This window comes from Lupinus angustifolius, unplaced genomic scaffold, assembly GCF_001865875.1.
Source record: "Lupinus angustifolius cultivar Tanjil unplaced genomic scaffold, LupAngTanjil_v1.0 Scaffold_1_6, whole genome shotgun sequence".
Classification (NCBI taxonomy): Eukaryota; Viridiplantae; Streptophyta; class Magnoliopsida; order Fabales; family Fabaceae; genus Lupinus; species Lupinus angustifolius.
The window spans coordinates 11,451-37,600 of NW_017715337.1; the positions used below are offsets into that span (position 1 = coordinate 11,451).

At 31.5% G+C, this 26,150-nt stretch overlaps 2 protein-coding genes across 2 annotated transcripts; one reads left to right on the forward strand and one right to left on the reverse strand.

Moving 5' to 3' along the window:
- Positions 1-12,692: 12,692 nt before the first annotated feature.
- LOC109336843 (CRS2-associated factor 1, chloroplastic) lies at positions 12,693-16,994 on the forward strand. The gene is made up of 5 exons (XM_019573654.1): positions 12,693-13,506; positions 14,685-14,812; positions 15,195-15,420; positions 15,535-15,662; positions 15,827-16,994. The coding sequence occupies exons 1-5, from the start codon at positions 12,789-12,791 to the stop codon at positions 16,898-16,900; spliced, it is 2,274 nt and encodes a 757-aa protein (XP_019429199.1). The 5' UTR covers positions 12,693-12,788; the 3' UTR covers positions 16,901-16,994.
- Positions 16,995-18,163: 1,169 nt separating this feature from the next.
- Positions 18,164-22,520, reverse strand: LOC109336844 (sugar transport protein 14-like). Its single transcript, XM_019573656.1, has 4 exons — positions 22,299-22,520; positions 19,523-19,845; positions 18,823-19,452; positions 18,164-18,729 (listed from the first exon to the last, which is right to left on the reverse strand). Exons 1-4 carry the CDS (start codon positions 22,438-22,440, stop codon positions 18,322-18,324), a joined length of 1,503 nt encoding a protein of 500 aa, XP_019429201.1. The 5' UTR covers positions 22,441-22,520; the 3' UTR covers positions 18,164-18,321.
- Positions 22,521-26,150: the final 3,630 nt, after the last annotated feature.

Sequence of the window (26,150 nt, forward strand, 5' to 3'; positions counted from 1 at the left end):
AAGCGGTTAAATCCCTTTGGTTCGATGTTCTTAACTCAATTGGTTTCAAAAGATCAATTTCAGATTTTAACCATTAACTTCCTAATTTATTGAGAATATATTAACTAAGCGAAAATCACAACTCGATAACCTAAGCCTCTAACTAAGCGAAATCAACATAAGCATGAAATATTTAACAAATTCACACGAACTAAGCATTCATGCACTAGAGAGTTAATCAACTAAGCGAATATCAACTCACAAAACCTATTTCTATACAATGGAATTATGCAAACCAAACTAAAAAATAGGATAGAAAAATTCAACATAAAAGAAACTGAAAATGCATTAAGAACAAAACATCAAGAGTTATGATACATTCTCAAAGGAATTTAGTCTAGAAAATTAGCCTTTCATGGGAGGAATAAGCAAACTAAAATGCAAGGAGAAATAAAACCCTAGCAGAGCCAAATAGTGGGGGAAAACATAAGTTGAAATGTAAAATAAAAGAGTGTAATGTAAAGTGATGGAATAGAATGGAATGGAGAATCCGAATTTAACCCTTAAAATGACTAAACTGAAAATGGGCTCAAAATGGGCCCAAAATCCGATATTGGTTTAATTATTCATCTATGTATTTGGAATTCGATTATGAATGAAATGAATTGATTTTGATGAATTACTTTTGTTGTTCATAATGCTTATTGTGTGTTTAACAAAATGCTTAGTTTGTTTTAGGAAAAGAACTCAGTGAAGAAATTTCAGTTCGATATTCAAAGCATGTAATTCACCTTCTTTTTTTGCATAACACTAGATGTAGTTTGCATGCTTAATTGTCACAATGAGTGTCTATGTTCATATATTTTCTAGATATAGATTCATGTTAACATCGAAAAACTCTCATTTGTTACTAGACATAGAGGCATGATTGACGATTCATTTTTTAACTTTATCATTGTAGTTGCTAGACATAGTTCTATTTTGATAAAATGTTAGTATAGATCAAGACATTGGTGACTAACACTATTGAGGTGTGAACCAAACTCAATTCAAATGCATAGATTGCTAGAAGTAGAGTTGTGTATGAATCATAACTATTGATCTCGTGTATAAGGTTTTGACTTTATTTCATGAGTTGCTAAATAGATTAAAGTATTAGCTTTTAGTGATTTTGAAGTCTAATGTTGTGTAGCGTCATACTTGTTTTATTGCTTGATTGTTTGGTCATATTACTGAAATGAATAGTGGGACAATCCCACATCTAAATTCGAACACTTCTTACCATTGATTTATCTTAACCAAACCAACAACTTGAAAACCATTTTTAAAAACAAGCTTAGAATAATAACTTAATTATTGAAAGACTAAGTTTAGCAAGTCCTTATGGATACAACAACCACATACTTTATAATTGTTTGCGATACTATATGAAGTTTTATACTTTTAATTGCCAATTTAACATATACCTATATATAATATTGAGTAAATTATGCTATCTTTCATATTTCTCCGGTTTTTACCCCTAAAAAATTATATCTAGTTTTTATATATATATTACACTTCGTAGTCCTATAGGGGAAATGAATATAATTACATTGACCTATCTTAAGGGGAGTGAGTGTAATATCTTTAAAATGAAAGATAGGTAAGCTAAAAATTAATAAAATCTATCCCTTTAAGTCGAGTTGTGGTGTGGATAAAGTGCTGCTGTCTCACTCAAATAAAATGGGTAAGCGAAAAATTGATAGTCTATTCCTTTAAGCTGAGATGTAGCACGGATATGAGTATTGCTCCCTCACTCTCTTAAAGTGGATAGATAGATGATAATTTCTTAATTTTTTTCAAATAAATAAAAAAAATCAAACAAATCTATTAATTAAAATTAATCTATTTTAAACTCATAATCATATAGTCTTGATTTTCCTATTACGACAAAGATATGTAGGAACAAGATAAACTCTTGTAAGATACAAAAATAATTTTTTTTGTCTTGGTAATTAAATTTTCAATAAAATAATTTGAGGATATAAATGTTCATGCAATTAGCGATGGTATTATTCTAATACGGGAAGACGAAGTATAAATATATTCTTCGATCTGTAATTGACTCTCGAACTCATAACTTTTTTTAAAGAAGATCATATTATCCAAATTGGGCTTAAATGATTGGTGATCGAAGAATGAGGAGCTTGTAATTTAAAAACAAGGCTCATTTTCTTCTTGCTTCTAGAAATCTTAATTACAAAGGTTGAGTTTGGTTTAGATGATTTCAGAAGGTTTCTGTTTTGACCCACTCCTCACACAATTTAAAAGTGAAGTAGAAAAGTATCCTCAAATTAGTTATAATACGAGTTTCCCATTACCCAAAGTTAAAATGATAAGAAGAAATTTGATAGAGGTAGAGCCCCTTTGTTTTTTCTAGGCCAAAATATTAGGCTAGCTAATTATTATTAACTTAGTTCTGGATATTGAATATTAACTTAGCTGCAAATTGTCGTCATCCTTGAGTGAATGAAAATTGAGATAGGTGTTTGTAGTTGAGCAGGGTAACGGGTTAGATGATGTTATTGAACCAAAATTTGACTGATTTAGATATGATTAGCCAGATAAATTTGATGTCCTTGCTTCTTCTAATTGGCTATATAAGATAGCCAACAAAACTAAGATGAATTCTTGAGTTACAGCAACATTGCAGAGGGCTTTTATGTTGTATTCCATATGGTGTCTTGTTTCATATCGAGTCTGCAACAATCCAGTTGAAAATAAAGCTGATTTATTTACTGACATACAAACTACATTAGACAACCAAACATGATGCAGTTCAGTAGAACAATTTATGTGAGAGTGGTCTATTTAGGTAGAACATGATGTCCAACAAAAAGGTTGCAAGACAAATAGGACTTCTAGGAAGTGAAAATGTCTCATTACAAAACATCAAACATACACCTAATTATACTTTACTGATGAAAACAACTCAAGTCAGGCTAGATTTTGCGTTAAACATACCGAACCTATATAGTATATAGGAGCCTGAATCTGGTCTGTTACTCAATTTAAAAAAAAATTCAAAACATATGTCTGCTCTATTTAAAAGTCTGACACGTTAACATGTTTAAAGACCTATTTATATACTATATAATCTTGAAATAGGACATCATATCTATAGTTAAATAAGCTAATAATAAACTTACTTTTAATTAAACTCTTCTAACCCTAATATTTATATTATATTTTTCTATACATTTTTATATTAAAACTATATATATATATATATATATATAACATGATATAATTCCTTTATATTTTAAGCATGATATAATTTTATAATCATCATGATATATATATATATATATATATATAAATAATGATATTACATATATTATAATAGTATAATATGAATATTATTATATAATATAACTAAATAGACTGACATGTTAGGCTTAATAAGTATTTTGGATAAACTAAAACTTGACCTATTAAATTAAATAGGTTTTTCAAAAACTTTAAATTTGACATGTTCATGAAATTTTTTTGGCCTAGTCTAACCTAACCTGACCAAACCTGTTATAAGCCTAACCTTACAGTCTGTTATAAATCTGGCGTCACCTAATCTGTTATAAGTCTCATTTGGCATAGTGATATTTTATATCTCTTTCTTTACATCATTCCTACATCACTTCTTTTTAGGTAATAAAACAAGAAAACAAAAATTCCAACATCTCTATTTTCTTTTATTTCCCAAAGAGGAAAAGTGTAAAATGATGAATAAATGAAGTGCAAATATCATTTCTCATTCAACTATCATAATAGAACAATCTAGAAGTGGGGAAAGTCTATGGTCATCATGCTAGTGGAATTAAGGAAAAGAAAAAACGAGCACATGGCATACCCAAGCATGGCTAGCAACAAGAAAATGGTCAGCCCAGTTGGTTCTATTGAGGTAACAATAAATAATGGTTAGTGCATGAGTCTTTCACCTACTAGAGCTGAAAGTAACTGGTGTAAACTAAGGGGTGGCGACCTATGATTTGTGGAAGACAATCTTAAAATTAAGAGAGTCACTTGGAGTTCATATTCTTAGAAGGAAATTATGATAGTTTTTTGTTTATTTTATTTGCATTGTTATTAATAAATGAGAATTTAATTCTCATGTAGTCTTAGGATTTATGTTTATTTTTCATTCAAGTATTTTACTATTTAATTTGATGTATTTTGGGGATTTGAAAGTTATTTATTTCCTTGTAATTTGGCCCAGTAGTGTAGCATAAACAATGTGGCATGAAAGTAGGAAGGATGTAAGAGCACAAGAGGGCACAACTATAAATATGGAGTGCAAGACTTAAAAGATAAATAGGAAGATTTATTCAATTTCCTTGGTCAAATCAGATTGGTTTAATCAACATGTGGTTACTCCTCAGGATAAGGCAAGGCATAAATTAAGGAGATGATAATAGGCTGGTTGGAAAACGTCAAGGCTCTACTTGGCTTTTAATTTCAGAACCAACTTGTGGCTATACCTAAGGGTTGAAGATAAGATGATCAAGTCCACTCAAGCAAGGAAATTCTATGATTAAATTTGGCCAAATTAATTAGAGAAATTTTCAAGGCTGATTCAAATCTAAATCTTCAACCATTCAACAACTCAATCCAACCGAAATTGATCAAATCAAATTATATTAGGCTTGTTAGGATTATGTTAGTTAGGATTTTATTTTAATTAGGATTTAGTCTTATCTTTAGCCAAAGCAGATTGCCTATTTATATTTGATTCATCATTAATAAAACTCAAGTTTGTTTTTGATAAAAATTGGATTGAATTCCTAAAGTTGAGTCAAAACTCCTTAATTCGAACTTATCAATATCCTTATTCTTGTGGTGTTCTAAGACTCATCATTCTTTCTGTGTGGTATCTAAATTCTTATCAAGGATCCTTCCTTGTGGTTAATATCATTGACTTATCAAGCTCTTAAGCTTGTGGCGTTTCCATCTTCATATCTTTTCCATTTTTCCCACAAATCTATCCTAAAATTGGCCTAAAAATCTCTATCAATACCAAAACCAAATTTTGATTTATAAAGCTCTTAATTTCAAGCTAAAACGATCCTACAATCCAAGGCATCCTCTTGAGGTTGTCATCAAGTGGTATCAGAGCTAGTTTTAGCTTGAAACCCAAGTCATGTCGATGAGGCCAACCAAATGACAAACATCTTCCATTCTAGGTGTTTGGTCCAAGGAAACGTTTGCCTATTAAGTATTGATGGTGGTTGTACTAACATGGTTAGTTCAAGGTTAGTTTCAAAACTAAACCTTGCGACTAAACCACATGCCACTCCTTACCAACTACAATGGTTAAGTGAGATTGAGGAGATTATTGTGAACCAACAAGTTGATGTTCCCTTTTCAATAGGGAAATATGAAAAATGTAGTTCTTTGTGATGTGGTTCACATGGAGACCAGTCATATATGTTTGGGTCGTCCATGGCAAATGGATAAGAGAACCATCCATGATGGATTCTCAAACAAATAGATATTTTTTCATCAAAACTGAAAGATGATGTTATGTCCCTTATCTCCTGCACAAGTGATTGATGATCAGAAGACTTTGAAGGAAAAAATTGAGGAGAAGAAAACTGAAATTTTGTGTAAAAATGAAATTGAAGAAGAGGGAAGTGGAAATATTTTGGTTCCAAAATAGACCCTACCGTCACTCTAGGGTAAAGAATTTTCTTTTACCACTAACAAGTCTTTGCCTAGTTTTATTCACAAAATTTTGCAAGACTTTGGAGAAATCCTTATCAAAGAAGATGCACCTGATCATCCAGCCTTATGGGAGGCTGACTTTTACTTGGTCAAGTTGTTCCTATAGATGTGATGACGACAAGCCATGAAGACTCAACTATTACATTATTTTTTAAAGATGCGCATTTTTTACCAACAAAGATCATGGGTGTTTGCCTTATTGCTAGATTATTCATCAAGGGTATAACCAATGATGAATATGTGGAGAGTTAGTTCCAACAATTCAAAAAGGTGGTCTTTGATCCAGGAGGTGATGGTACCTCAAATTTGAGGACAAATTCTTTTCAAGAAGGAGGGTATGATGTAAACCAATGGGGCAACCTATGATTTGTGGATGACAATCTTAAAATTAGGAGAGCCACTTGGAGTTCATATTCTTGGAAGGAAATTATGATATTTTTTTGTTGATTTTATTTGCATTGTTATTAATAAATGATAATTTAATTCTCATGTAGTCTTAGGATTTATGTTTATTTTTCATTCAAGTATTTTACTATTTATTTGATGTATTTTGAAGATTGGGAAGTTATTTATTTCCTTGTAATTTGGCCCAGTGGTGACCAAGTGGTGTAGCATAAACAAGGTGGCATAAAAATAGGAAGGATGTAAGAGCATAAGAAGGCACAACTACAAATATGGAGTGCAAGGCTTAAAAGATAAATAGGGAGATTTATTCAATTTCCTTGGTCAAATCAGATTGGTTTAATCAACATATGGTTACTCTTCGGGATAAGGCAAGGCACAAATTAAGGATATGATAAGAGGCTGGTTGGAAAAAGTCAAGGCTCTACTTGGCTTTCAATTTCATAACCAACTTGTGGCTATACCTAAGGGATGAAGATAAGATAATCAAGTCCACTCAAGCAAGGAAATTCTATGATTAAATTTGGCCAAATTAATTAGAGAAAATTTCAAGGCTGATCCAATCCAATCGAAATTGATCAAATGAAATTAGATTAGGCTTGTTAGGATTATGTTAGTTAGGATTTTATTTTAATTAGGATTTAGTCTTATCTTTAGCCAAGGTAGATTGTCTATTTATATTTGATTCATCATTAATAAAAGTCAAGTTTGTTTCTGAGAAAAATTGGATGGAATTCCTAAAGTTGAGCCAAAGCTCCTTAATTCGAACTTATCAAGATCCTTATTATTGTGGCGTTCTAAGATTCATCACTCTTTCCGTGTGGCGTCTAAATTCTTATCAAAGATCCTTCCGTGTGGTAAATATCATTGACTTATCAAGCCCTTAAGCTTGTGGCGTCTCCATCTTCATATATTTTCCATTTTTCCCACAAATCCATCCTAAAACCGAATTGTGATTTATAAAGCTCTTAATTTCAAGCTAAAACGATCCTACGATCAAAGGTATCCCCTTGAGATTGTCATCAGTAACAATAGATGTACGCAACCTTATCCTCATAAAGGAATAGACGTGAAAATAGCAATATTTTGAGAAATTTGATGTGTATAATCCCTCAAATACCCAGTGAGGTTTGTTACCTACATAAAAGGAAAACTCTAACATGACTATATGGCATATAAAACAGGTGGGCCTTTGCATGATCCTTCAAACAAATTGCTTGCTTTGATCCTTCAATTTCATAAACCAACATTGTGAGGCATATAGCCCCTTAACTATAGGTTCTTGATGAAAGAATGAGATTGCAACTAAGAGGGGGTGAATTAGTTGACTTAAAATTGTAGTAACTTTTTCTGCAAAATGTAAGAGTTAATGTGCAGCGGATAATATTGCAGAAAATAAACAAGAATAAATTAAAGAAAAAATGGAAAGGAGAGTACACAAATATTTTATACTGGTTCACCTTCTTGTCCACCGAAGGCTACGTCCAGTATTCCTGTAACACAAGAGATTTTCCACTAAATATTATGAGTAGTAATTACAAAGTCTCACTCCAAGATCTCTAAGTACCTTACCCACTAACTAATATTTATACCTTTGGAAAACACTTTTCCAAGTTACTCTATCCCCTTTCTATCCACACCATGTGAAAGAAAGTTTATTGCAATGAATGAAGAATTCCAGTGATGGCTTTGGATTGTCTTTACAAGTATGAAATATTATAACACTTGCAATCCAATCAACTCTCTTTGTATGCTTAGTAATAATGCTCAATAGATTTGTAAAACTTTGAAACAATTACTTCAAGTAACTCAGAAAAATTCTCTTTTGAAAGTTTAAGAACTTAGTGCAAAAGTGCAGAAAAATAGTGAGAGAATTTTTCAGAGTAGTATGAGAGTTATATAGTTGTATATAAGTTGTGTGTTTTTGTTGTGAGAGTTAGAGTCTTTATATAGACTTTTCAAACACCCATGGTGTCTTTCTGAAAGTGTAGGAGTTGTTTGAAGTGAAGAGATTTCATTTGGAGTGAAAACATTTCGTTTTGAAATCTGAAATCTCATGCAACAGTCTTCAGTAATCGATTACTGATAGTGGGTAATCGATTACTCAAACTCACTGTCCACTATTTTATTTAAAAACGATTTAGAGTAATCGATTACACCATTTGGGTAATCGGTTACTCAACTTTTGTAAAACTGGTAATTTGTTATTCAAAGGCAGTAATGGATTACTCTGAACAGTTTAAAGTTGGATAACTCTTTTTCTCACACATGTAACTTGTTACTTAAATGAAGTAACATGTTACACACTATTTATAAAAAATGTTTCATTATTCTTTAAAAAATAGTTTGAGCATTACTACTATGCATAACTAGAGACTTAATATAATTTCTTTGAAGCTTTAATCTTCTTTGTCTTTATAATTATTCTTCCTTTTCTTCTTTTTGGTGATTTTGGTGTCTTCATCAAAACTTTGTCAAGGTCAGGAGCAAAGATCTTTTTCACACTTGAAAGATGGGTTTGTTTCCATCATTGTACATATATATATATATATATATATATATACATATACATATACATCATATAAGTGTGCGTTCCATGAGTTCATACCTCCTGGAAATGAAATGAGAAAAAAATGTTAAACAATGTTGAACTTTGGTCGTAGGTTAGACATAATCAGGCACAGAATGACAAAGAAAAGAGCATGTAGGAGCAAAGAATGACAAAGAAAAGAGCATGTAGGAGCAAAGGATTGAAATCGGATGTAAAATTTAGAAAAAGTATTAAGATTATGAGACCATTTGATGATGCAAATTGAGTAATTAATTGATTGAGATTAAGGTACACTCCAGCATGAGTTAAGAAGCGAGTAAGGTATTCAATATGTTAAAATCCTTTCATTTCAAGCCCTTCCATTTTTATTTTTTTTGTCTTAGGGAGAGGAGCAAGGGCTAATCCTTTTAAGCATCAATTAGAAGAAGGATGTGCGAACAAAGCCTTGACCTTTTGGTCATCTTAAGTATCTAGTAAGACCTTATACCACTAAACTGATATGACTAATTAAGAGATTGTGGATAAATATATGGATCATGATATATGTATTTGTAATAATAATGTAAATATAAAATTCACATTATAGGTAAAGTACATTTGATTTCTGCAGTGAAGAGTACATCAATTAGTTTGATTTTCTAAGCTACTTTATTTATTTATTTCAGTCTTCCACTTTTTCAATATTTCATTATGGCACTTAAAAGTTTTATCTTACAACTCTATCAATTCTCAATCAATTTTTTACTCTATATATCATCTTAGTAATCGAATTCTCAATAAAAAAGTTCCACATCTTTCTATTTATATTTATATATTTGAAACATACCATTAGAAAATAGGTTTTAACCCTCAAAATTAAAGAATTTCAGAACAATTATGCAATAAAAAAAGTAATTTAAATAATCTATTATATGATCAAATTGAAATAAAAAAGAACTCAAACTTAAACACTTCAAATTTATTTATTTTTACAACACTGACGCAAGTGCATTTTCAAAAGTTTTTTGTTGTATGTTTTCTATTTTGAAGAAAACTTTTATATACATTAAAAAAGTTGTGTCAATTATTTAAGCATATTTTACAACTATTATGCAATAAAACTTATCCACTTTTCAATTTAAAAAAAAACATTTTTATAAGCTTCTCCGAGAGTAAGGTTGATAGGCTAGGCCTTGCTGGACACTTATATTAGCATGTCCAACTTATCTTTTAAATTCATGGCCTGAACCTTACCTCTTAAACTACAATAGGCCAAATTTTAAGATCTTACCTAATCTACAAACATATTTAAAATACAAACTATTTAATAAAACTTATATAGAGATTTCACTTCTCATGAAGTAAATTGGGCTATTTAGGGTATGCCTTCAAAACGCTATACTTGTATCTCACTTACGGTGAGTAGGATCATATCCTACTTGCTCATTGAGTTTAACCTAAACATAATTAAATCGCATAGTCATGTTTCATCATATTTAGTATTAGGTTTGAGTTCAAAAATTAGAGACTAGCATAATTCGACCCAACTCATCTCATGGTCATCATTAACTTCTATTTGTATATATCTATTAATTATATATAACATAATAATATTTTTCTAGTTCAAAGTAGGTAATACATTTTGTTGCAACAATATATTTAATGACGTAATTTCAGTTCATATTTTTATTTGTGTTTTTTTATTACTAGTTATTTATAGCATTCTTTTGCAAACGATTTATTGTCATAATATGTAAATCATTTCATATGTCATTGATTCTCTAATATCTTCATCATAATTCCATATATGTAAACAATTAACAAAATATATATCTATATATATATATATCATATAATTATTAATGTTGAGAATACTTTATCTAAAGTAGGGTTGAGCGTGAAACGGATTGAGATGGGTTAAGCATGTCCCTCACTCGTCCCTAAATATTGATTGAATCAAATTTTAAATCTGAACTCATTCCTAATTAGGGTGAGACACATGAGAGACAGGTCCAAAATAAGACGGATCAAAATATGGACGAATCCGGGTTGGAAAAGGACAAAATGGCAAACAATTTTTTTTCTCAAATCTTTAAGCATGCACAATCAAAATTATCACAATCTGTATATAAACTCAACTAAAACAGGCATCCCACATACATCAATCTATAAACTACAAACCGTAAATTGCACCTTTCAAACTAAAACATATTACAATCACGTGACTGAAAATTATAGAAGACATTAAAAATTTTAGAATAATTTAAACTGTCAATTGTCAACATAAGCTGAAGTGTTTTTGTAAATGATAAAAAACACATGAGAATTGAAATGACAAAAACATGTCAATACTCAAAAGTTCACACAAAAATGAATACAATCAGAGGCAATAACATAAGCATAAACAACTTCAAAGAGGAAAAACAAACAATGGAGAAGAAAAAATATGTAACTCTTAAGCACCACAGTGTCCTTCACTCTCGTTGCAACAGTCCTTCTCTAGGAGAATTAAATAATTAAAAAAGGTAAGGAATAATGATCATATAATAAGTGGTGTGATATGTTGTGTGAGCTTGTAGGTATTTGAGTTATGTGGGCTGAACATAATAGGTATTGATAGGTACTTATTCAACTATTCTTGATATATAACTAATAATGACGGGTCAGGTGACCCAGACATAGACATGAACCCGTCCTTTTTTGACAACGGGTCTATCCCTTTTAAATGGGTCTGTCCCTTTTAACCGGGCCTGTCTTTTTTTATTTATTTGGATGGGTCAGATCCGTCTCTAAGTCATCGGGTTGTGACAGATCTACAGGTCAGACCAGGTTTTGCTCACCCTTAATCTAAATGACAAATACATTACATTTAACCATATACATTCAAAAGTTAACCTCGTCGATATTTAGTCGGTTTGCCTTCGCCTATATAGTTGGGTTCAGGCTCAAGAAATAACATGGTCAATATTTATGGTCGGATAAAAGAAAACCTTACATGGCCCAACCTCACCCCAATCTCACTCCTAAGGACTAGGGGTGTTCACAATCAGTTTAGATTAGTTTTTAGGCAAAAAATTATTTGATCTAAACACACAATTAACTTACCTTCTGATTAGGTTTGTTAATGTTAAAACATTCAATCCAAATATTATCTGTGATTTCAATTCGGACTGGATCATTTTTTTATGAAAGATTAACATTGCGCATACACTTCAAAACTCATAAACATTATTAAAATATTAAGTCTAATACATTTTAAAGTGATAGGTTTAAATACATTCATGTTAATATTGTCTCAACTTTGAACAATATTATTTACATACACTATAAATACATAATGTCACAAGTCCACAACCTTATTTTTATCATCATACTAATATAAACAAACAAACAACTATTATATAAATTAAAAAAATATATTCATAAGAAGATGTTCTCATTAAAAGAAAGAAGCAACGATTGAACATAATGAACAATCAATATTGATTCTTCATTTATTATGATTATACTATATATCATAAGAAAACAAATCTAATGACTTATTCATATTTCTAAAAAGAAATATAATCTATACACATTTTATCTATATGTGAGAATATATTACTTAGCAAACATATATTTTTTAATTATATCAAATGAGTATTACTCAATCTACTATATGACAAATTGGTTGTTGAATTTCTTGAATACTTACACACTTTTTTGTTTGTGTAGGTTTGGTCCTAGAATTGGAACTAGAAATTGTTCCGGACTAATCTATATTTCAAAAATCAATCTAACCACATTTAGTTTTTGCAATTTCAATTTATTTTGGATCAATTTTCAATTTTTTTTTTTGAATGATTTGGATTTGAATACTCATACCATGACTTAACATGTTATAGATTTTCCCCATTAAAAAAGTTTGGCATAGACTTAAAAGCATATTTAAAGGCTTATTTGTAAATGATGTTTTAATTCTCTCTAATAAACTAACTTATAATCTCTAAACAAATAAATTTAGCTATAATTTTTTATACATCAAATATCATAGTGAGGATAAAGCACTGCTCCTCCTTCCTTTGTTTCCTGCACAGCAGGGATCCAATTCCTCAGTACCATTCATAGAAATGCAACGATGCAGTTAACCTCTTCTCCCATGCTTCTAAAACTCCCAATCAGGTTCCCAATTTTCTCTCCACCCTTCGACTCTAACCAAAACCCTCCTTCATCCACCGTGCTCCGCTTTTCCCGCTGGAACACCAACACCGACAACCACCGCCGCTCCTCCTCCTCCGATGAACTCGATACACCGTCCTCTCCGTCGCAACGTTCCATAAGGTACTCCAAATGGAAGAATAAAAAACAACCAGAAGAAACTCCCACTTCGAAATCGCATCCAGCGTTTAGGTTTTCAAACATTCCTAAATCAAAACCTATACCGTTGAAAGAAGCACCTGATAACATCAAAATGAGTGATGACGGAGTCTCCTACGTCATCGACGGAGCTCCGTTTGAGTTCAAGTATAGTTACACGGAGACTCCGAAAGCGAGGCCGGTGAAAATGCGTGAAGCGCCTTTCGTGCCGTTCGGACCAGCCACGATGCCGAGGCCGTGGACCGGGCGGGCTCCACTGCCGCCGAGCAAGAAGAAGCTGAGGGAATTTGATTCTTTTGTTTTGCCGCCGCCGGATAAGAAGGGAATTAAGCCGGTTCAATCGCCCGGTCCGTTTTTGCCGGGGACTAATCCGAGGTATGTGAAGACGAGGGAAGAGATACTGGGCGAGCCATTGACGAAACATGAGGTTGGTGACATGATTAGAAGTTGCTTGAAATCTAGTCGCCAACTAAATATTGGTTAGTATTCTTTATACTATAGATTTGGTTACATTTTCTGTTTTTTCTTGAATTGTTTATATATTGATTTCGATCGATAGAGATGGAAATTTTAGGGAATGGAATGATACTAGGTGCTACTGTTTAGAATAGGATGGAAAAAAATTTGTATGGACACAAACAATATCTACCTATAGATTCATTAGATATGTGTCGATTCAAGTCTTGCTCTGGAGTGGATTAGAAATGAACCCTGGTGGAATCGATTCCATCTAGCACCATTATTTTTCTAAACTCTAACAGGCTATGACATGGAATCAACTTATTGTTCACTCAATTCCATCCCATACCATCATAAATATTCAAACAATTGTATGTTAGCTTTGTTCCGTTGAATTCTGTCCATCATTAAATATCCGGACAGAGCTTTTTTGGTAAGATAGTGGCTTTAGCTTATGAATTTGGAGTATATTCCTTGGAACTCAGCCTATGTTTGACATAGCTAGTTTTCAAGTATGGATAAAAGAGGAAGGTTGTGTTAAGAGGTCTATATCCATTGTCAGACTGTATCTAATCTTTATATAACATGGACATACAATATGGTTTGGTCAATTCTAGTGCTAGCATGGTTTTAAATTGCAGTTGCAGTTGTCATTATGTTGCATTTATCACCATTGCGGGAAACTGTAGGCAATATGGATTCAATTATGTTCCCTTTGTGGCTTTGGAGAACATCAAAACCAAATATTGTGGCTGTAATTGTGGTCGTGGGCCACAATTTATAACCTTTTCTTGGTTGTTACCTTTAAGTCAGTGCTGTATGGCTCAAGTCAATGTCAAATTTGCAATGGCTGCAGGTTTATGATGTGACATGGTATTTGTTGTTATATTCCTTTTGAACTAATCTATAACTTTTGTAAAATCTAGCTGGTGAAATGTGTTCACAGCTTTAGGTTAGCTGAGGGGTTATATGATGTTTGTAGCGGGACTTAGGATATGAGAGATGGGTGTAACTTTGCACTATTTGCTTATAATTTGGATGTGAGACTAATATTTTCAGGCCACTGAGTTGTGTGTTTCTTCTGACTCGAATCCCTAATATTGTGTAGTCCCCTCAACCAATTATCTTTTTATCCACTTGTCTGGTTATTGGGAATAGAAAGTTTACTGTTTCTGTGCGTTCAATTTTTCTGCTTTAGGTAGAGATGGTTTGACACATAACATGTTGGATAATATACATGCTCATTGGAAGCGGCGGAGGGTGTGCAAGATAAAGTGCAAAGGAGTGTGTACTGTTGACATGGAGAATGTGTGCCAGCAGTTAGAGGTTGGTTTTTTATGCTTTAACATCTGATCTAGTGATCTTTCATGATTTTCCCTAACCCTGCTATAAATATACACATATACAGAACTGTTCCCATTTTAAAAATGTGAGAACAACAAATCTAGTCTATACAACTATACATGAATGATCAAAATTGAAAGTTGTCCAGTGGTCACATGACCAGTTAAAAAAGTCAATATCATGTTGGTGTAATCTCCCAATCACACCTTTATATTTTACTGCTGCTTGTAGCACTCCTTTGTTCATTATTGCCAATTGATTGGCTTCTTGATCTAAAAGTCGTTACTTTGTTTCTTTTCTTACAATGATTTACCTTAACCTACTTTTGTTTGTTGGATATGCTCCTTGTTATCTGACTTTCCAGGAAAAGACAGGAGGGAAAGTCATTTTCCGAATGATGGGCGTATTGTACCTTTTTAGAGGCAGAAACTACAACTATAGATCACGCCCATATTTTCCTCTGATGTTGTGGAAACCCATTCCTCCAGTATACCCTAAGCTGATTCAGCGAGTTCCTGAAGGTCTAACACTAGACGAAGCAACTAAAATGCGTCAAAAGGGAAGGGACTTGATTCCTATATGCAAGATAGGTACTTTTTAAGGATGTTTATTGCAGTTTAAAAATGAAGAAAAATAGTTCCTTTCTTCAACTTCTGATATATCTATACTTTAAAAATTACATTTGCTATCTTTCCTTGTTACAGGAAAAAATGGTGTTTACTGTAACCTAGTAAACAATGTCAGAGAGGCATTTGAAGAGTGTGAACTAGTGCGTATAAACTGTCAAGGACTAAATAAAAGTGACTATCGAAAGATTGGAGCAAAACTAAGGGTATAACTATTTTTGTCTCAATTTGACTTCCAATATTTGAAGTGCATCTGGACTGAATTTGTTTATTTGCATTCTTCAATTTTGATTTTTGTATGTTGTAGGATTGACTGGAATAATTGATTTTTTATCATACCTTTTTTGTGTGCATATGTTCTTGACTGTAGGATCTTGTTCCATGCACATTGCTTTCGTTTGAAAATGAGTACATACTTATGTGGAGGGGACAAAATTGGAAGTCCTCTTTACCAGATGTCGGAGATGTCTCCAAGGGAGACAGTGAAGTTGATGTAAACAATGAAAACTATAAAACACTGCCATCAGACACCCAAGAACTCTCAGCCCCACTGAACAGTTTGGTTGAGGCTGCAAGTAATTTGTCACATGACACTACCATTTCCACCAGTTCAAGTGATATGACTTTGGATGAGGTTGAGGTACCTTTTTTGACAGAAAATAGCAAGCAACCAGTGTCTATGATTACTGATTCTGCTTCACTTACGACAACCTTCGAAGCTGAAACCACACACAATGTCACAGACTTCTCTGAAGCTGAAACCACAAACAATGTCACAGGCTCCTATGGTGAGCCTGAAGCTTGTGGGAGCACCATTGCAAGCATGACCATATCAGACTATGATAGCTGTGCCGAATACCCCTCAGAAGCTATGAGTGGTAGTCATGGAACTGAGGATAGAATGGATAACAAAAGCTCTAGTGATAGTCTTTTTGTTTCTGTTTCACGATCCGTTGAGATACAAGATGCTGTTGACAATTATATCAATGGCATGGAAGATCCCCATGCTGATAAGTTGCTTGATGATTCTGGGGTAGGAGATGTTAGTCCGTTAGCAGCCTCACCTTGGACCGATGAAATTTTATTACTGTTGGAGCAAGCTGTTGAGAAGGGCAGTGCTCTTGTTTTAGATGAAGTTCCTTTGGATGCTGACAAAATTTATCAAACCACAGTTTCCTTTTCCAAATCAGCCTCACCCGGACCTGTTTTCAGGACACACAAAAAAGTTGGGGCTAAAAAAAGTAAGAAGCAAGAAGTTTCGACTTTGGAAACAAAAGAAACTAACACTGTTGCCATCGAAGTTATTCCCATCAAAGCTAATGCCATCAAAGTTAAAAGGGAGAAGAGTTCTAAAATTCCAAAAAGAGGAAATTTTGATCAATTTCTGAATGTTGTACCACAAGGAACATTAGGAGTAGATGAACTTGCAAATTTACTATCATGATTCTGGCTCATATTACGAAAACTACTGACAGTGTCATGCATACTGTAATTATTAACAATACAGTGATTTAGTTTTATTCTTCCCTGTCCTTTGCAAGTTTGCATTATTTTTGTTACATTGCAATGTTATTACTGTTATCTTAATATGGTTTCCACTCTGCTGTTATTTAATTGCAGACGCCATCAAGGTTCTCTAAATGGTCTTTGTAGTAGGAAATCCCGTTGACAAGGGAAATGGATTAAATAGTTGGCTTAGATATTTTTTTGCTCTTGAGAATTTAGTGTTTTGGTTTTATCTCAGAAGATTTTTGTTTTGTTTTAGTTCTAAAATTTTAAGTTTTAATCCCTAGTGATGACGAGGCTAACATTTATGTGAAACTTGTCATATTATTTGATGATGTGACTAATTATGGTGTTGACACATTATCCAAAGAAACGAAAATCATAACTGGTGGTTAAAGGGATAAGTGGTGTCTATTTAAAAAAATGAGGACTACTGGTCACATATTTCTCTTGAAGATTGTATTTAGCATTTGAGGAAAATACAGAGTAAAGCTTAAATTAGAACAAAGCTTTCTTTATGGCAGATGGCACAAAGGGTGGACTACACAATGCAAAGAGAATATGATTGGTTAGAACTTAAAAAGTTACTCCGGAGATGTATAAACATGGAAATGCAGTCTGCAACAAATATTGCCTACCAAAGCATTCATTTATCTTATGTTTGGTTCTGAGGAAATAATTCTAACTTGTGCAAGGTTAGTGTACCTGCATGTTCCTCTTTATCATACTAGCTGTGTTATGTGATGCTGCTGAGGAATGTGTTCGATATCTCTTTATTTAATTTTTCCTTAGCTGAGCTACTTATTGATTATGCAAGTAATTGTTGGATGTAAGGACATGGGAGAAATGGTTGATTCATTTTACAAAGAATTTTGGGTTCCGGAATAGAGTGCTATGTGCTGTGATTGCTGTACTATCTTCTGTGCATGAAACAGGTGGATACTGCAGAAATAGTTGTTTGACGCTAAGTATGTTAGTTTTCTGTTATGGTTTAGAAAGATTGAAGAGTTTAACTCTTAAAGGTTTGGTCAAATGAGATGTGGGATCCTTCCTATAAGGTGGATCAATACTAATTCTATCCTCCCTTAGTGTCTTGTAAAGGTAATGATTGAACTTAATATAATTCTTTACTTCCATCTGCAAAAAGTTGGATATGATAGTTAGACTGAAAGAGGACTAAAGATTTAAAAAAGAAAAGGAAAATTAATAACTAACGTTTGCTACTTAATTTTTGTAGTTCAAGCATGAAACAATAGATCCAAAAAACAAAACAAAAACTACACTTTTTTCAATCTATTTTGATGAGACTTTTCAACAGCTTCTGTAATCCTGTTGCATGTCTTGGTTTTGGTCGTTCCTTTATGCTACAATCTTCTTCCAAAACCAATGGTTTTCAAAAAGCAGATAAACCTCCTCAATTGGAACTTTCTTTGTTTCTGGCAAGAGGAAGAATACAAAGCAACTCATAATGACAATTAAGCCAGCAAACAGCAAGAAGATGCCATATTTGAGGTGGCAAAGTGACAAGAGGAACAATTGTGCCACAAGTGCAGTGAAGATCATGTTGACACACACCACAACACTCTGTGCAGATGACCTTATCTCCAATGGGAAGATTTCACTCGGAACCAACCACCCGAGCGGACCCCAAGATCTTCCATACGCCAAAACGAATAAGAAAATCATTAGAACAAGAAATACACTGATGCCTTTAGAAAGTTCTTTGCCATGTCCAAACTCCTTAGCCAAACACACACCCACAGCAACCTGCAGATCAATCAAAAAATCCAGTAAACAGTTAAAAGCCCCAGTTAGCAATGCATGAAACTCGAGGACAAATAGCATTTACAAGTAGTTTACCATGCAGATTATCATTTCAAAACCAGCTTCCAGAAAGAATTTTCTTCTGCCAAACTTGTCAACCAAAAACATTGAGATCAATGAGGCAACAAGGAGAGCTCCATTGGTAATAAAAGATGAAAAGAGTGATGCATTAGCACCAAATCCCAAACTTTGGAAAATGACAGGAGCATAGAAGAGGATGGAGTTATTTCCAGTTAGTTGCTGAAATGCCGGAATCCCCAATGCACCAATTACAAGCTGGGGCCTGTACTTCCTCTTGAAGAGTGTCCTAAATGGGTCCTTCACTGCTTGTGCTTCTGCACTGGCATCAACAAGATCTAGATATTCAGCTTCAACATTCTTGGTTCCTCTAACTCTCTCTAGTACTCTTCTTGCTTCTTCTAATCTTCCTTGTTCCACAAGGCTGTTAGGTGTCTCAGCACATAAGATACCTCCAATCAACATTAGAGTTGCTGGAAAAGCTGCCAGACCCAGTGATATTCTCCATCCATAAGGATGGACTTTCTCGGTGAAATAATTCACTAGGTTTGCAATTAAGATTCCAGCACAGGTTGTGAACTGAAACAGTTGGTTCACTGCTCCTCGGTTCTTTGCTGGAGCCATTTCGGAAAGGTACAAGGGAACAGCCTGCACAATTGGATGCAACAGTAAGTTTAAATATAGAGAACATTTCACTTACTTGGAGCATTTCACTTACTTGGTTACCAAAGCCAATGCCTCCACCAAGAAAAATGCGGCCAATGATTAGCATTGGAATGTTCTGGGCACCTGCATTTATGGCTGCTCCAATCAAAAAGCTAAGGGCTCCAACTATGATGCTGGCCTTTCTCCCCTTCTTTCTCGTTAAGAAAGAAGCAAAAAATGTCATAACCAGTGCTGCGTAGTAAAGAGATGATGTAAAAAGTGTCAGCAATTGATCATCATATTTACAGTAATCAGTCTCATGTAGATGCGCATTTTTCCTTCTGTACACAGCTGGGAAGAATTCTTTCAAGAAATCATCCATTGATGTCACACCACCTGAAAAAGTCACAAAGTAAAGTTAAAGTCTAGTGATATTTTGCATAGTAATGTGAATAGTGAATACCATTGGTGAATTTGGTTAGTTATTATTAAAGAAATGTCTTCTAAACTATAACAATCGTTTTGATAACTATATATATGCATTTGGTTAAATATTTTTCACAATTTCTGGTGTTTAGTTTTCTATGCATGAAATTTATCTTAATGGCTAGGATGAAATACTTTTTGTAACTAGAGTTGAGAAACAAGGAAAGTATAAGTCTCCACGTAATGATAAGGTTACTTGACCCCATCTATCATTGTAGAGGTGGGAGTCTTTTCTTTTTATAATTGATAAACACTGTAGAAATATAAGAATCATTTTTTTCATTTTTAAGTTGCCACTTTCAAGTTTCAGTGTAAATGTATTTATGCACATAAATTTAAGAAAATAATTAAAAAATATATTTCATCCTTTATTTGGACACTATAAGACGCCGGACCAATCCAAGAGATAAAAAAGCTCTACCAACCAAAAAAAACGCTACATTCTGATGCTCTAACAACCCCCACCACATCTATGGACTATGTGTGCTTGAATCATTCGAGACTTAGTTGCTAAATGAAAATACAATTATTTTTTACACAATCTTAAAACGGTATCAAAATTATTAATAATTTAAGATCCAAACAAATATAGATAAATTTAATTTATGTAAGTTAACAAATTTAAATAAATATAATTGATGTATTTAAACTATTCTATTATAACCAATGATATGTGATTCATATATCGATTTCAATACATCAAAAAAATGGGGGGAAAAATGACCGGGACAATTAAAGAATGCAAGAGGAAACTAATAAAAGAGTGGTTGTTATAAAATGATTTATGAAAAGGTGATTTTTTAGAGAAGTGGTTTTGAAAAAGTTTCTTTTTTTAAAGTTATTTTGGTTTCACTTTTTATAAAGAAAATAAAAAAATGAAATGAATTTGATATTAATATACTCAATTCGTAATAATGGATTACATCCATTGAAATTTATAGTTAAGTTTGTATATTTTTTGGTATTATTAAGTACATCATGTCGAATAGTTTTTTTCGAGATGTGTGACTATCTTCAATAAATATTATTTTCAGAAATTAAATTATTAATATTCTAACTATAGTTTGTGTATAAGTAAATTGAATACTTTTAAATATAATATAATTACTCTTTTACATATTAGGATATGTTTTAATTTATCCTTTATCAGACTAATCACAATCAATCCAAACCATTGATTCCATCCTGCTTCTCAGATGACAGCTCTAAGCTTTCTGTCAATTTCCCAAAACATGTCAATGCTCCATGTGGACCGCCAAATATTTAATTAAATACAGCTAAATTCTATTATTGAAAATGGTGATGTATTATCATTTCCTCTATAATAATAATTAATAAACACCCAAGACTTTTCAAACAGCAACAAATTACTACCAAAAAGAACAAAAGGTTGAGGTTTTTATTAACTCTTTCACCAAAAAAGAAAAACAAAGTGCGGTTTGTGAACCTGAGTTGAAAGTAACCAATTAGGATCAATGTCAATAATATTCTTTACTCAAACGATACTCTACATTAATGGATTGAGACAATTGATTATTTTTACACTTATACATAGGTAAAAAATGTCATCTTATTATATTTTGGAACAAAAGTGTCAAATCATATTACTTTTAGACGTATTTTTCTTTCCATTAATGAAGATGATCACAATTCCAAATATCTTCATAAATTTTTATGTGTGTCAATATGTTCTTAGATAAAATAAAAATCCAAATTAGTGAATGTAAGTTAAAAATCAGTGTCTCTCAAATGTAATAAAAAATAAAATATTAAAAATAAATAATTTGATCTGACATTTCTTATAAATATTAGGTTTTCCAATGAGGTAAATTCATACATGGTCTACTCAAAAAATAGAGCACATTACAAATTGAGGCAGGGTATGCAAAACTAGCTGACCCTGTTTCATCTGTAACAGAAGTGGCCATAAAATTGAATCTGAGACTATAATATAATAGATACATGTTACACAATAGTAGTGATAATATACTTAGTTAACAAACAAAAAGTTGATAAAACCTCACTATGTATCAAAATGAAAAGAGTAAAATATTTGATTCCTAGAAATCACATTTGTTGATGAGCAATCATATATCCCAAGAGAAATTAGTATAGTTTTATCTATGATAATATCAAAAAAATAATATACTTAGTTATATCTTTGATATTTTTACATTAATTTTATGGAATCATTTTTATAATGAACCAAGACACACAAAATGATGAATCCTACACGTAAATGAAAGAATTACCTACTAGATACCACATCTAATCATAGAATATGAGGGATAAAAATCATAAAAATTAATAAAAATTAATGAAATGAAAGTGACTCAGATCATTAAAAAAAGAACAATTCTGACCTGAAACACCAAGATCATAACCAAAGAGAGAACCACCCATAGCACCAACAATACAAGTAAAAGCAAAATAGTGAGTGTATTTGTGCTCATAAAGATGAGCCCTTTTGCCATGTCCACCATCTATTACTCCACCACCAGCCATTATATTCTTCTTCTTCTTCTCTGTTAAAATGGGTTCTGACAAAAACAGAGAGATTCACCAACTAGTAGACACATTTGTGGTTCTTATATATAGTGTGAGTCAACGCCCCAAAGGGCCACGTATTATTAAATATCCATATATTTTTTTCTTTATTTTTTTGTAAAACAATTTGTTTTATTTTTATTTTTAGCACCTTTTTATTACTTTCCATTATTACAATGATCTGGTAATTTATATTTTAGATTTACCTTATTTTTAATCGTATAATTTTAGAATTAAAGAAAATTATATGCATTTATTCATTCAAAGCTCAAGGTGACTGAGATATAAAAAGTTGTGAGAAATGAAAGAATTGGAGATGGAAATCATGAATAAAGTTAAGCAACCAAGTTGAAAATATAAGAGTATCAACCACTATAACTACTGTCTATATTTTTTAAGAATGTATTCAATGAAAAATTATAAGAATGCCATAATTATTCTTCTAAAATCTTTAAATAGTGATCTTGAGTTTATATAAGAAGATAAACTCAAACAAATAATACATGTTCAACCAGTAGACATGTATAAAGACTTTTGTTTAGCAGTGAAAATCCTCATATACCATATTAAGGAAGAAATCTACATCTGAAATGAATATTTAGTTCATTTTCCATAAAATGAGTGATATATTAGTTATACCAAAAAAAATCATATTATTATTTGAGTCACTAATTTAGCATTTTTACTTAATTATGGTTAAGTTTAGTTTATTATAAATCCCTTAAAATCATTTAAGTGTACAATTTTAAATTGAACCATTTACTTAATTATATAATAAAGTAAGAAAAATAACATTTAAAGCTAGATAGGATATATGAGCAAATGAAGGAAGTGGTGATTCAGCATATTTTTGATCCAATCCAGTACGAAAGGATAACCCCAATTGAGAGAAGAGTTAATGGTTTCAACTTTTAAGTTACTCGAGATATTATGTACCCAAAACAAAAACAGAAAGATATTAATAGCCACACCCTCTATAGGGAAAATGTGTAGATCTGTTTTGGAATTTTAGTTTTAGAGAGAACATAATAAGAAAAGGAAAGTTTCAGAATCATATCACTAATACATTTTATGATTTACATGTCCTTTTTTTCCTTCATTCTTATCTAGAATCTAGTTGCAAATAAATCCTAAGGCTGAAGGTTAAAAAAATGATAATATTATTTTTATAATTTAAATTTGACAACCTCTTTTATAATAAATAAAATAATATTTATTTCTTATTTATTTTTTATGTGTAACAAAAAAATCATTCAAATGGAGATATAATTCAAACTGTAATTAATTAGTTGTCAAAACATCATTGTTAAATAAAAACAAAGAAAATAGCTGCATGTGTAATTTTAAGAGCGCCAAGTATGACGTGTGTTTATTAAATTGTGGATAAAGACAAAGAAAATAGTCAGATCTGACTGCCATTTTATATAGTTAGTCCAACTAAAATATCAAATCTTATCCTTTTAAGTAATAAAATTGTTTCAAATATAAGACTCCTATGAAACACTATAAAGTCTCAATAAGGCATCATATTAATAATATAAAGTTTCACTATATTTCTAAAAAGATTAAAGGTTTAAGAGTTCTATTTTTTGAATGAAATTTGTTGGGAAGAGTAATCATACATTTCAAAAGTAATTAGTTTCTTACAAAAGCAAAACATGGTAGTACGTGGGGGCAACTGCCCCATGAATTTCATTTTTCAATTTTTTTTACCTTTTATTTTGTTTTTTCAAATAATTTGTTTACCAAAATTATGTAGTTCTTACTTGTGAATATGTTAATATTGCTTATAATAATAATACTATTATTTTATTTTAGTTTAAAATGATTTTACACTTATAAATATATTATGGTATCATAAATTATCTATATCAAACTTTATAGCAAAAATTCTATGGATTTTTAGAAATAATTAAATATTGATAACATATGTATTTTTGTGCAAAATTATATCCCATGAATTTCAATGTGAGTAGGAGAAGATTTACTTGAGACGTCAATTTTAACATTTTATTGTTGATGTCATTAGTCATTCGTATTTGAAAAATCTCTCGATCATTTATGAATTAAGTGCAACTTGGATGTATGGGAAAGGGAAAATATATTATTTGTTTGTTCGAGCTTTTTTATTTTATCTTAACTATTCTTATTTAGCTAATATATGAAGATAATTTTCAACAACGAAGATAACCAAATAAAACTAAACTATGTAGTAAAATAGAACATGAATTTCTTATAGACAACATGATAATTTATATTAAAAAATAAATAGCTAAAAATTTTAACCTTAATTCAATCATTGGTAAGTTGAAGTATTTAATGAAGAGCGACGCTTTTAAATGAATATACATTTTGTTTTAATATCTGTTATTTAAAATTATATTTTTTATTTTAAAACTTCAAAACAATTATCTATATTTATATTTTTTATGTTGCTCAACTAATCTTAATTATAAATTGTAATTAAATATTGTTGATTCTCCTAAACTTTATATCAAGATCTGTCACTAATTTCTTATTCAAAAGGTGAGAATATAGACTTGACCATTACAAAAAAGATAAAATACTATTAAGTGTAACAGAATAATATTACTGCTTAATCCCCATTCTCCTAAAATATAAGACACTTAAAGATAACTAAATGAAATGTTGATCAAATAGTATAAATCTCATCTAAATTTCTAGGTATTGAACTATACTAAAAATATAATAATATTTGTGGGTGTGGTGTTAATGGTATCAAACTTTTATTTTTTTAAGCATCTTATACATATTATCAACTTTTAAATGCAACATATCTCACTAATAAATTTGATAATTATCACCGTATATTACCGTCCAGCACATTATTGTAATTATCCCCACCAAATCTGAAATCTTAAAACTTCTGTGTGAAAACAAAAAGTTTCCATTGTATCCCCACTTGAAAACTGAAAATCTGATGGCCACCATTCCGTGAAAACTGAAAATTTTAAAAATTAAAACTTCAATCTTAAAATTGATTCTCAGCACATTCACATTAGAAGGAATACAGGTAGATTCCTCATTCACTTGTAAAGACCAAAGCCAAAAAATTCCAATTGACATAAATTTGAATTTATCCAACAAATTCATATTCTTATAGTGACGAGGAATGTTACTGCTAATTACTGAAATAATTATTTTAGATAATAACGATATTTGAATATTTTTTCTCAAAGAGTCTACATAAATATCATTCATACTATGCATTGACATTAGGTTAACTAGTGATCAAATCATATGATATTAATTGCCGGATAAAAAAGGATAGATATGAAAGCAGAAGATAAGTCTGAACAAAATCGTTAGATATACATGCTGAAAATAGGATAAATTTGATAATAGAAAATAAATCTAATCACAATCTTTGAAGATAATCACATTAAAATTAGGATTAATAGAAGACCATGAAATGATGAAATCTGTAGGAGGAGTCGGTGATGACACACAACTCTATGCTACCCTTCTTAGAAGATGAAGAATGTGTACAACACTACTTAATGTTTTGGCTTCCTTAGGAATGAGAAGCTAAACCCTTTATTTCTAAGATTAGATATGACTATTTAAACTCAATATATCCGTGTTTTTAATATTATTTCATTGTTCTTCATGTCCACTTGTTTCTAATGTTTGTTTGGTGTGACAAT